General features: G+C 40.9%; 1 protein-coding gene across 4 annotated transcripts in view; it reads left to right on the top strand.

Moving 5' to 3' along the window:
- sema6bb (sema domain, transmembrane domain (TM), and cytoplasmic domain, (semaphorin) 6Bb) overlaps positions 1-12,676 on the top strand; it is a 120,811-nt gene that overhangs the window by 82,433 nt on the left and 25,702 nt on the right. Inside the window, exons 7-13 of one of the 4 annotated variants that reach the window (XM_020049350.3) lie at positions 159-249; positions 747-866; positions 2,113-2,201; positions 3,640-3,851; positions 8,155-8,286; positions 8,414-8,563; positions 12,367-12,546. In XM_020049350.3, coding sequence (XP_019904909.1) covers positions 159-249; positions 747-866; positions 2,113-2,201; positions 3,640-3,851; positions 8,155-8,286; positions 8,414-8,563; positions 12,367-12,546 — 974 coding nt within the window. Of the gene's footprint in view, positions 1-158; positions 250-746; positions 867-2,112; positions 2,217-3,633; positions 3,852-8,154; positions 8,287-8,413; positions 8,564-12,366; positions 12,547-12,676 lie in introns of all 4 variants that reach the window. The other 3 variants (XM_020049349.3, XM_020049348.3, XM_013135089.4) reach the window with 3 other exon arrangements.

Raw genomic sequence — 12,676 nt, 5'->3', positions numbered from 1 at the left:
TTAGGGGTTAAGTTGAGGTTTTTGTTTAGGGTTCGGCTGGGGTTCTGGTTAAGGTGAGTTTCAGATTTTGGGGTAAGGGTCAGTTGGAATAATAAATAAACGTTGAACCCCAAAAAAGTATATCAACACATATATTAAAACAAGTGTTTGTTTTCCAGGGAGACACTCTGGAGATGGTGGGAGAAACGGTCAGTGGGATGGCACGTTGCCCTTATGACCCTAAACATGCCAACGTGGCCCTGTTTGCCGGTGAGGAAACACTCAAGCTTTTTAAAGGAGCGGCTCACTTGTTTTGTCCTTGTATGTCTTGTATTATGGAAGGGCCCAGACACTCTTATGCCATCATACTTGGTTTGAGAAACGTCACACACCAATAAACATGGTTCTGCAGTATGGGACCACAGTGCCCTTTTACAAACCCAAGGCTTCAGCACTGTGATGCCGGTCAAGATGTTGTGTACTTTATATTGTATAATTCAAAACTTTATCCGCAACTTTTAATTCACTACTACATTTGTCATGTTTTATAAAGCATTGCTTGAATAATGAAAGGGAAGTATGAATTAGCTACCTTTGTTGCTCCATTATAATTCTGTAATGTAATTATACATTGTTTCGTTCATATGCATTTAATTACTGCACTGTCATTACACAAACTATCTTCTGCAGTGTTCTTCTGTGGGGTGAGATAAACTGTTGTCTTGATTTCCCAATGTAACTCACTCTGTGAGTGTATGTTTTGCCAGAGGGAAATCTGTTTACAGCCACTGTGACAGACTTCCTGGCAATAGACGCAGTGATCTACCGCAGCCTGGGGGACAGCCCTGCCCTCCGCACAGTCAAACATGACTCCAAATGGTTCAGAGGTACCTCTTGCCCCTCTCATATAAACATGTTTTGCTGGATGTAATTGTGTTTGTTTTAGGAAAGCGACTAACTGTTTTCATAGTTGATTAATCTGTTAATTACCACTTTGATAAAAATATAATTCTAGCATTCAATATGATTATTCTTTTTTAAAGTGTTTTAAATATGATTCAGTTACAAATGAACACCTGCTACACGTATTACACAAAGGTAGCTCCATGCCACACGCACAGATCTGCAACCATGTTCAGGTACCAAGCCATACACCATTGTCTCTATCTCCTGAAATCTCTGGACTCACTATACCTCAGCATTACACTGTGTGGGAACCTAACCACTGCTATTCCAATAAGATGCTCATGGAAAAACAGCCTGTGGAGAGGGCATCTCCAACAAATGCCTTGATAATGGAAATGAGAGAAGAATCCACCCCACTCAAACCATTTTTGAAATACTCTACCAGCCATGAAATGTTTTCATACATGAACAAATCAATAGTTAAATTTGTTGGCAAATGTATTTTTATTATCCATGTTATTGATTAGTTGTTGCAGCCCTAGTGTGTTTGTGTATTTCTGTATGGCTGCGTGTGTGTGTTTGTTTTTGTTATATTTGTCGGTGTTGTCTCTGGTATTGTTGTTAGAAGCCACTGTTTATGACCACATCACTTAGTATGACGATCAATATCTGTGTCAGACTCACTACATGAGTCTTAGTCAGCAGCCTCCCATGCTGTGGTCAGAGGAACCCAGGCTGAGGGCTTTAGTGTGCTGTGGTCAGAGGAACCCGGGCTGAGGGCTTTAGTGTGCTGTGGTCAGAGAAACCTGGGCTGAGGGTTTAGTGTGCTGTGTGTCTCTGCTTCTCTGTGTGTCTCTCTGTCCTTCTGTGGATCTCTTTGTGTGCCTGTGTCTCTTTCTGTATATATATGTGTCTTTGTTTGTCTGTGTTTCTCTCTGTCTGTGTTTCTGGCTGTGTGGCTGAAGGGCCTGAGTATTGTTCAGTAGGCATTTTTTAAAACCAAAACCAACAATTAAGCCTCCTCTATATGATAACTTTGATACCTCAACCACTTTACGATAACTTTGATATTTCAAACTCTTAATGATAACAATGATACCTCAACCGCTATATGATACTTCACTATGATACCTCAGTTTTCCCCAAAAAGTATTTTTAAGCACTTTGGAGGTGTTTTTCTTTGAGCCATTATCACTGTATAACAGGGTCCTTTCCTCTCCTTTCCAGAGCCCTATTTTGTCAGTTCAGTAGAATGGGGTCCTCACATTTACTTCTTCTTTCGTGAGATGGCCATGGAGTTTAACTACCTGGAGAAGGTACGAGACAAAATGGTAAAGCTTTGAAGAACCTCCTGTGTGGTGTGTTTGCCTTCCTGACGGTTTAAATACAGCTAGGCTGGTAATGTTTCTACTAATGACCCTTTCCTTGTAACTGTGTCTTTTTGCTTCTGCATATATAATGTAATAATGGTGGACTGAGAAACAATGCTGAAACTGAATCAGACAGGGAAACACTTTTTCATAACACCTCCAGCTGGTAACAGTCATATCAGATTCAGGTTACGTGTTCATAAAAAATCTGACAGTAACAAGAAGCCTTTTTATCAAATAAAATTAGCAATTCACATTGGGTGGGAATGTGCTGGTGAAGGCATTTGATTTTGTATGTTTAAAGGGCTCAAAGAAAGTGGATATTGTATTGTGGATATTAAATTGCAGATTTTGTATTGTGGGAGATTCTTCAAAGAAGCTGTTTTGAAATGCACAGACTTATCTATGAATAATACATACTCATTTATCATTTTAAAACTAAGATCTGTCAAATGTGGTAGTATGCATTCCAAATACTTAAAAAAGAATGTGTATCATTATGAGCGAAAAAGTTTTATATGAGATTAACAATGAGCTAGAAACTTTTATATGAGATCACCTATGAGCTAAAAGCTTTTTTATGAGATTACCTCTGAGCTAAAAGCTTTTATATGAGATCACCTATGAGCTAAAATATTTTATATTAGCTCACCTATGAGCTAAAAGCTTTTATATGAGATCACCTATGAGCTAAAAGCTTTTATGTGAGATCACCTAGGAGCTAAAAATGTTTATATGAGATCACCTAGGAGCTAAAAACCTTTATATGAGATCACCTAGGAGCTAAAAACTTTTATATGAGATCACCTAGGAGCTAAAAACTTTTCTAAGAGATCACTTATGAGCCAAATAGTTTTTTACTCATTAAGTGTTTATTGTTGTTGACTTAAAGCTAAAATTCTTAGTTGCTACATTTATTTTTGACCTATAAATTATTTATATATGCCCATTTCTTCTTTGAGAACATCTAAATACCAATATCATGAGCTTCCATCCGCTGACCCAAAATGTGCTTGTTTTATACCTGTTTGTAAATAATGTCAATGAGAACAGTCTGTAACGTCAAACATGATAGAAACTATAATTGTGATATAATAGATGGTCAATCACTGAAGCTATACCTTTGTCTTTGAATTTAAGTGGTTCCATTTTTCCAGGGCCATCCCTCTGCCTCATACAAAACCTGAGGCTAACTAATCTATCAGCCTTTATTTACATTATCCACAAATGAGCCCACTAATCTTTCAACGGTCAAATCTAAAATTTGAAATAATATTTTATGTTTGCTTCGAACTGTCCTAGTACAGAAACCGTGTACACGGTGCTGGGTCACTGACCGTTTCATCCGTTCCACGTGCTTGCGTGCACATGCGTTCAGGTACAGGTGTCTCGGGTGGCGCGCGTGTGTAAGGGCGACCTGGGTGGCTCCCAGAGGGTCTTGGAAAAGCAGTGGACGTCGTTCCTGAAGGCCCGACTGAACTGCTCTGTCCCTGGAGACTCCCACTTCTACTTCAATCTGCTCCACTCCACCAGCCCCGTCATTAGGATGCATGGCAGGGACATCATCCTGGGGGTGTTCTCCACCCCTGCTAACAGGTACAGACACATGCGCTCGGACAAACAGGGGGACCACCGGGGATGTGGGAAAAGACAAGTTCTGGAATAGGGAAATGTAGTCGCCACAGGCATCTGCTTTTAGTTAGCAAAAAAAGTTGTAAAAATGTTACAAGAAGGTTGTTATTTGTCATGGGTAGAGAAAGGAGAAGAGAGAAATGCTTCTCGGTAGACATGGATTACGGGAGGCTAGATATTTTTGCGGAGAGAGAAAGAGAGGGCAATAAACAGAATATACAGAGTTGAGAATTTTGAGAAAATAAGAGCTGTATAAAGAAGTGTATGTGCGTACGTAAATGTGAGTGTATGTGAATATATTTATAGTGTTCTTGTAATCTGTACTGTATATTAAGCAGAAGTGTCTGGCAATCATGTAACAAAACTCTACAAGTGACTATTATTACAGTATTAAGTCTTTGTTTGGAGTTTAGTAGTCAGATACGCTTGCCTTGACTTGCTGTGATCTCATGACTCCTTGTTGTAGCTCGGGCTCAATGAAAACAGTACCCAGAATGTGCATCAGATGTGTTTTGGAAGGGAAATATCTCAATATTGACTGTCCCGAGTCCACAGGGAGTTGCTGTGATAAAGCAGGATATCATGAATTTGGGTAGAAAAATGGGCTAAACTATTTTTTTAAGGCAGAGCCAGCAGATATGACCAGAATTGACAAATAGTTTGTGTGCAGAGAGTGGAGACTGAGATGGGGAGAGTGAGAGGTAGAAAAATATATTACGCCCCAGGTGGAGAGAGGAAAGAGAAGCTGTAAAATAAACAATCCTATCGCCTCCCCATGAGCTGGGCCCTGGACTGAAGACCTCCTTCTCCTGTACTTGCCTCCATCAGCCATCATGCTGTCACTGGAAATGGGCTGTAGAGATCTGTCATGCTGCTGGTTAAACTGAGAGGATACGGTCTGACATGAAGTCTGACCCCCTCCAAACGCCTCCTACAGTACAGAGCTCAGCCGGAACAGCCTGCCAGTCAACGAGTCCACAAAGACATACAGAGAGAGCCCCTCTTTGTAAAATGTACAAAATACAAAATAATCAGAGAACGTTTATTTCCCAAATCTGATATTATAAACAAACGTTTAACAGTGACCGTTAGGGCCATAAGATGAGGGACAGTGAGTAACAATAAGGGCCATAAGATGAGGGACAGTGAGTAACAATAAGGGCCATAAGATGAGGGACAGTGAGTTACAATAAGGGCCATAAGATGGGGGACAGTGAGTAACAATAACGGCCATAAGATGGGGGACAGTGAGTAACAATAAGGGCCATAAGATGGGGGACAGTGAGTAACAATAAGGGCCATAAGATGGGGGACAGTGAGTAACAATAAGGGCCATAAGATGGGGGACAGTGAGTAACAATAAGGGCCATAAGATGGGGGACAGTGAGTAACAATAAGGGCCATAAGATGAGGGACAGTGAGTAACAATAAGGGCCATAACATGATAGAGAAACAATATGGGCTGTGTTCTTTCACCCTGTTCCATAGCTACTGAGATAATATATCTAGTCCATTAATGTTTCCACAGTAGTGTACGCCCCCTCACCTCTCACCCCTTGACAGAGGGAGAAACACAGAGAGTAGTAAAACCACCATTCAGTATCTATTATATATAGCTCAGATTTGAGTAAATGAGCAAAAAGCAAAGAGATACGGAACAATCAGAGAATTCAGCAGAGAAGCAGAGGATGAAAGAGTAGAGATGAAGGCGATAGAGGGAGCAAGGAAGGAGACACTATAAAGTAAAACAGAGAACAAGCCAGAGTCAGGCTGGGGTCAGACAGACAATGAGCCTCAGAGAGCTGCTGACCTGTAGGGAGAACAGATGTGTGCAAAGAGGAGGATAGGTGTGGAGTGGAGAGAGAGTGGGAGGCGCACTACGACCAGTTTACCTCTGGCAGCTGTGTCACATGCTAACATCTGGTGCTTCCCCTGTGAGAGGTCTGTCGTTTGTCGGATGCCAAAACAGGCAGGCATTCATGTTCTCATTCCTTGTAGCAAATGAGAAGGAGAAATGTTGATCTGATCAAATATTGTACAGTATTATGTTCACATGGTACCCCGCTAGAAAAAGCCTCTGGTTACTCAGCTGAGAGGCAAACCTCAGACAGCTTACCCAAACAAAGCATTCTGGGGATCTCTGAAAATCTTTCTCCTGACCAGCCTAGGGGCACAAGGGCCTATAAGCTCTACTGACTATCTGTCAGTATGTGACAAGACCTGAAGTGGAGTGTTGAAGAACAGTCTCAGTCCCTTTCTGTCTTCCATGTCTCACAATCACACCCCCTCCCTTTCCCACTCTCCGCATCTTCGTCCCACTCACGTTTTCGTCCTTACCCTATCTCCCCCTTCACCTCTCTTTCTTTCTCTCTATTCAGCCTCCTGTCTTACATACTGTACTGTGTGTATTGTTTGCTCCTCTCTTTCTCTTCTTCCCTTCACTTTGCCTCATGGCATAGTGTGGAAAATGAAGAAAGGTAGTGGGAGTGAGGTAGCTGAGTCACTCTTTCAGGTTGAAGTTGTGCTGTAAGCTTCCAGAGAAATCCTTAGTCACACAGCACACTCACACATCCTCTTTACGGAAACGGGGAGGTCTCAAAGGGAACGGAGCAGGAGACAAGATAGAAAGAGAGATGCTGTTATTTCACCCCTGTTGTCCTAATATTTGTTGCTTTGTCTCTAGTGTGCACTATCATTAACTACTACACTTGACACTGTGGTAGTTTGCACTGTAGGGTTTGGCTCAGTCAAGAGTGGGGACTTAGCTTATTTTCACAGCAGATGTTCCATTCTGGGTCAGCGAGTTTAAGAGCAGTTTATCAGCAGCCAAGGTGTGCAGGCCTTTTACTTGAACATGCTGCGTGCACTACAGTATTTCCTAGAAGTATTTATTCTTTCTTTATTTCTTTCTTTAGTTTTGGTGTTAAAATGGATTTAATACTTGTCACTGATCAACACATAAAAGTCCATAATGTCAAAGAGAAAAACAAAATCTACAAATTATTCTATATACATTACAAATACAAAACTAACAATAACTGTGTAAATATTTCCCCTTCAATATTTGTCAATATTTGATAAAGGCTTTTTTGGCATGAAATACAACCTATTTGGAAACATCTCTACTAGATTTGCAAATCTGTACACAGCAATTTGGATAGGAATCTTTGTCTAAACAGCAAGTTTAGACTTTTTCCATATATTAATAATTAGATCGAGGTCCAAGCCTTGACCGCATCACTCCAGGGCAATGTACTCTTTTTTTTTAGGCCACTTCACTGTGGCTTCGGTGTGTGTTTGGGATCATTGTCCTGCTACAACATGATGATTCTTCTCCCAAATTCCAGGTCTCTTGCAGATATTTGAGGATTTCTCTGTACTTTGATTCATCCAATTTGCTCTCGGTGTTCACAAACTCTCCGAACGCAGAGAAGCATCCCTGTAGCAAGATGCTGCCACCACCATGCTTCATGGTAGGGGTGGTGTTCTCAGCATAATGTGCAGTGTTAGGCTTGCTCTAAAAATTTTGTTTTGCATTAAGGCCAAAAAGCTCTATACTGGTCTCATCAGACTAGAATTTTCTTCCACTTGGTCTCAGTCTAAAGCATGCTGTCCGGCAAACACTAGCCAATATTTGATGGTTTTGAGTTTGTTTCATCAATGGCTTTCTTTTTTCCATACTCCCCTAGAGGCCACTTTCGCTCTAATCCTAGTCCATTAATAATAATCCTGACTAGTGCTCTAATCCTGACTAGTGCCCTTCCCATCCAATTACTCTGTTTTTGAGAGCCATATTCTCTATTTAACTGGGATTTAATTGTGCTCCCAGGAATTTTCAATGATTTGGAAATTTTCTTATTTCCTACTACTGACTGGTACTACTGACTTTTGTTTTTTTCTTAGAATGTGTACTGATGAACTGTGGAACAGGTGTATAACCCTGGTATAATGTGAAACCCCTTAATTGCGCACAGATGGAATCAATTCAACAAATGATGTGACTTATGAAGACAGTTGGTTCCACCAAAGCTCATTCAGATGTATCTTTGTCAACAGGGAGCAATAAATTAATAATGTAATGTTATTTTTTATTTTATATTTGTAATTCATTTAGAACAATTTGATGATTTTATTTTTCACCCTGACATTATTGACTTGGCATTGGACATTATAGGATTCATTGGCAAAAAAATCCTGACAAAATAAATGTTGCTTTTATGTTGTTTCAGTGTATGTTAATCTATTGTGTCTGTTTTTCTCTTTGTAGTATTCCTGGTTCGGCTGTATGTGCCTTTGACATGGAACAGCTGGCTAGGGTGTTTGATGGGAGATTCAAGGAGCAGAAATCACCCGAGTCTATTTGGACCCCTGTTCCTGATGAGCTCATACCCAAACCAAGGTATTCATTGATGTACTACCAGTCTAATGGTGTGAGACCATTAGTTGAACACATACAGCAATAATAACATTAGTGTGCTATTAGTGTGGGCTATAACCTGTTCTAAGCCCTGTGTTCTGACCGGCAGGCCAGGAGGGTGTGCTGTCCAGGGCTCCCGGTTCAACTCGTCCAATGGTTTCCCTGATGAGATGCTGAACTTCGTGAAGACCCACCCCCTGATGGACGAGGCTGTGCCCTCCCTGGGACAGAGGCCCTGGATCGTCAGGACCATGGTCAGGTGAGGATTTACCACAAGGTCAGGGGACATCACATAACGGAGGACGGAAACCCTTTCACATGTGTTGTGCTAACGCCCCGAGTTATTACTGCAGACTGAGATAGAGGCTTACCACTGAGCTACATGATTCGGGACAAACTGTGTGGAGGACCGAGTATGTGTGCGGACCAAGGAGCGGAGCGGCCCTAATTTGACTGGAGTGAGAAGCGTTGTTTGAGCGGCCCAGAACGCTCTCGCTCAAGAACCGCTCCAATACCCCTCCGAGAAGCGCTCACTTCACATGGTCAGGGCATGCTCATTCCAGCATGCAGTTTAAAGACTCTTCTGTCTTACTTAGCTTGTCGCTTAAGCTATGATGAAGTTAACTAAATAATGCAATAAAGAAAAAACACACAGGTGCAAAATAAAAGGTAACTTACAGGAATGAGGAGAACCAAGAACATATAGGAGAGTGATGTAAGTAACCACAACTAAAGAATCATTATGAAATACAAGCACATGTTTTCAGAAAGGAACGAAGTGGGTAGCTAGGTCTACTTGCAACATTGTAGCAAAGTATTAAAAGTTTAGTTAATTTTTGTTTTATTTGTCTATTTGCATTTGAATAGGGTATTTTTGTTTGCAACCCAAAGGTACTAGCCTGACTTTTACAATAAGATTCAGTTTTTATATGACCATTTATCTTAAAAAATAGCCCTACTATATACACACACACATCAATCAGCCATAACATTATGACCACCTGTCTAATATTGTGTAGCTTCCCCTTTTGCCGCTGAAACAGTGCTGAATCTTCGAGGCATGGACTCCACAAGACCTATGAAGGTGTGCTGTGGTATCTGGCACCAAGATTTTAGCAGCAGATCCTTCAAGTCCAGTAAATTGCGAAGTGGGGCCTTCATGGATCGGATTTGTTTGTCCAGCACATCTCACAGATGCTCAATTGGATTGAGATCTGGGGAATCTGGAGGCCAAGTTAACACCTTGAACTTGCTATTGTGTTCCTCAAACCATTCCTGAACCATTTTTGCTTTGGGCGCAAAATCCTGCACATAATCCTGCTTTGGGTGCATAATCCTGCTGAAAGAGGCCAATGCCATCAGGGAATACCTTTGCCATGAAAGGGTGCACATGTTCTGCAACAATGCTCAAGTAGGTGATACGTGTCAAAGTAACAACCACATTAATGGCAGGAACCAAGGTTTCCCAGCAGAACAATGCCCAAAGATCACACTGCCTCCGCCGGCTCGCCTATTATTGGGAAACTGGTTATGCATGGTAGGCTACTATAAATCTTGTCCTGGCTGCTGTCTTGGATTCAAAATTTAAAACCGAGAGGGTGATAAGGGATGATCAGGTGCATAACCAGTTTAGAGACATACGCAATGGCTCATACTTTACACTGCTGCAACAGTGTTTCTAGAAGTTTCTATTGACAGAAATGTTGTATAACATCAATATTTCATTTAAAGTAAATTTTTTATAAAATTTTTACAGACACATTTTTTACAGATAATATGCAGTTTCGATAGGTAAAATTATGTTTAAACATTCTGAACACTTGATTTTTGTAGCAGCCGATAGTTTATCGGAAATACTTCACAATTTCGTTGTCTTTTAGGCTTACAGTATAGTCCTACTTGTTTGAGTGTAGGTTATACATTTTGGTTAAAAGACTGATAAACACATCTGTAGATTATTTGAAATGATGATTACTAGTAGGCCTACTGTATTCTTATCCCTTCGGGTGGTTAATGATACAAGCTAGCCTTAATTACAATAGGCTACTGGCATATGGGTTATATATTTATTTCTAAAATGAATACTTGACATAATCATAAAATTGAAGGATTATATTTGAATTATGACTGAACAAAAAATAAATGGAGCTAATTTGGCGTGCAATTGTTTTTTCTGAGAGTGAAGAGCATTTTTGAGCGGAGCGATGGGAAAGACGTGGAGCGGAGCGTAACCTTCACTCCGACTCTCCGAGCGCGTTGAGCGGGATTTCCAACAACTCAACTCAGCTCACATACTCTGGTATAGGACTTGCTAACACAGTCATTAATAATAAATAATTTGACACCTAAACCGTTTTACGAGAAGGTGCTGGTCGGTGGATTTGTCAACTCTCTGTAAGTGTTAGCTGCAGGAGGGAAGCTGCTAATATTCATCAATCCCAACTGGCCAGCAGCCAGTCCAGAGTTGACCAGGAGGAAGAAGATTACTGTGGTACGTGGAATATTAAATACCCAGTGGAACGACTTCTATTTTGGATCACTGACTCAAACACACAGGTCTTGTGTAGTTTGAATATGTTGCGTTTGTTTCAAGACAATTCCATTCATCTGCACATATGTATAAATTACTACTCTTGATAATTAGTAGTTCTGTATTGGATTAATATTTTATGAACTGAATCTCATTTATTGGGTTTGAGTTTAAATTCTGGGGATGGTGAGAGGTAGAGATCAGCACAGATCACAACCACATTAGTTACATTTATTCCAAGAACCACCTGACAACCAACAGAATGACAGATTTTTCGATCAAGCCCACCAGTGTACATTAATCCTGAAAGACAATGTTACCTCCAGACATACTTAATCATATTCTTAATATCATTCTCATGCATTGATTTTATTTGGGTGCCTGCTTCTTTGAACCATTTAACGAAACAACTCTATTTATAGTATGCTTATATGTAAAAATGTGTCAATCTTCTTACTAGTGGACCAATAGCAGGCACCTACCTGCTTCCAAATTTTGTAAGCTGTGCCTCCTTGATCTACTGGGTCATTGATTTTATCCCCAAAACTCCCCAAATCATTTCAAAACTGGCATTTGTATTTAGCTAGACATTTTGTTACCTAGTCATCTTTCTGTGAGCTAAAAGTTGGCGAGAAAAGTAGAATTGTTAGTAAGGCTTGTTTTAATACTTAGCAGCATTGCTAGTAAGGATTGTGTTAATACTTAGCAGCATTGCTAGTAAGGTTTGTGTTAATACTTAGCAGCATTGCTAGTCTGTGGTTATTCTCACATGGAGGAGGGGAAGATTCCTGCTCCGCCTTCTCACTGCATCATAGCTGATTATCTGTCTCACTTTTCACGGAAATTAAGTTTGGTCTTTATAGAGATTAGTGTGAAATTATTGTTATACACTGAGCAAAAACATTATGACCACAGGTGAAAGGGAACAATCAAATCTTGTGGTCAACATGTTGGATGCAGGAGATGTTATGGGGAAGAGTAAAGACCTGAACGATTTTTACATGGGACCACTAGTTATTGTCAAATGACTGGGTCAGAGCATCTCCAAAATGGCAAGGCTTGTGGGGTACTCCCGGTCAGCAGTGGTGAGTACCTACCGGATGGGGGTTGTGTATGTCCCAAGCTGATAATCCAGACACAAGGTTATGTGGAATTGATGACCCATAAGCATACTTCCTGGGTAATGTTAAATAGTTGTAGTAATCAGCTCAATTGTTTCTCCTTTGGGTGATCATTGTGTTTAATAAAATCTACATTCTATGGATACATCTCTGAAAACCACAAAATGAACAAGGTAATCATATTTTTGTGTTATAAGTTCATAACTACAGATAAATTACTCAATCTTTTATCACACTCTTTTATAAATGGCTACTTTGATGAATCCAAATAATTCCCAGGTTGGTGCATGACTGAAGACCGGACGTGTGGATCCCACACTAGAGCCAACTGGGTGATCCCAACTAGGAGTCAGCATTGGACTGGATTGACTGTCTCTGTCTCCTCTTTGTCTTTGTCCTCTGCCCATCCAGGTACCAGCTGAATAAGATGGTGATGGACACAGAGGCTGGCCCCTACAAGAACCGCACAGTGCTCTTTCTGGGTTCCAGCCGGGGCACAATCCTCAAGTTCCTAATCGTCCCCAACAGGGACAACACTGTGTCCGGCAGCAATGTTTTCCTGGAGGAGCTGGAGGGCTTCAACCCTGACAAGTAAGGCATAATGTGTTTTAGAGGGGTCTAATCGTCTCTTTAATAACCTCTGTGTATATCACTGTAACGTGTGTGTGGGACCGCGGGGGGGCGGTGGGGGAAGTGGGGGGTTATGGGGTTTAGGGGGGAA

This window comes from Esox lucius, chromosome 8 (genome assembly GCF_011004845.1).
Source record: "Esox lucius isolate fEsoLuc1 chromosome 8, fEsoLuc1.pri, whole genome shotgun sequence".
Classification (NCBI taxonomy): Eukaryota; Metazoa; Chordata; class Actinopteri; order Esociformes; family Esocidae; genus Esox; species Esox lucius.
Note: the sequence above shows the minus strand (reverse complement) of the source record. Positions and strands in the feature narration are given on the sequence as shown.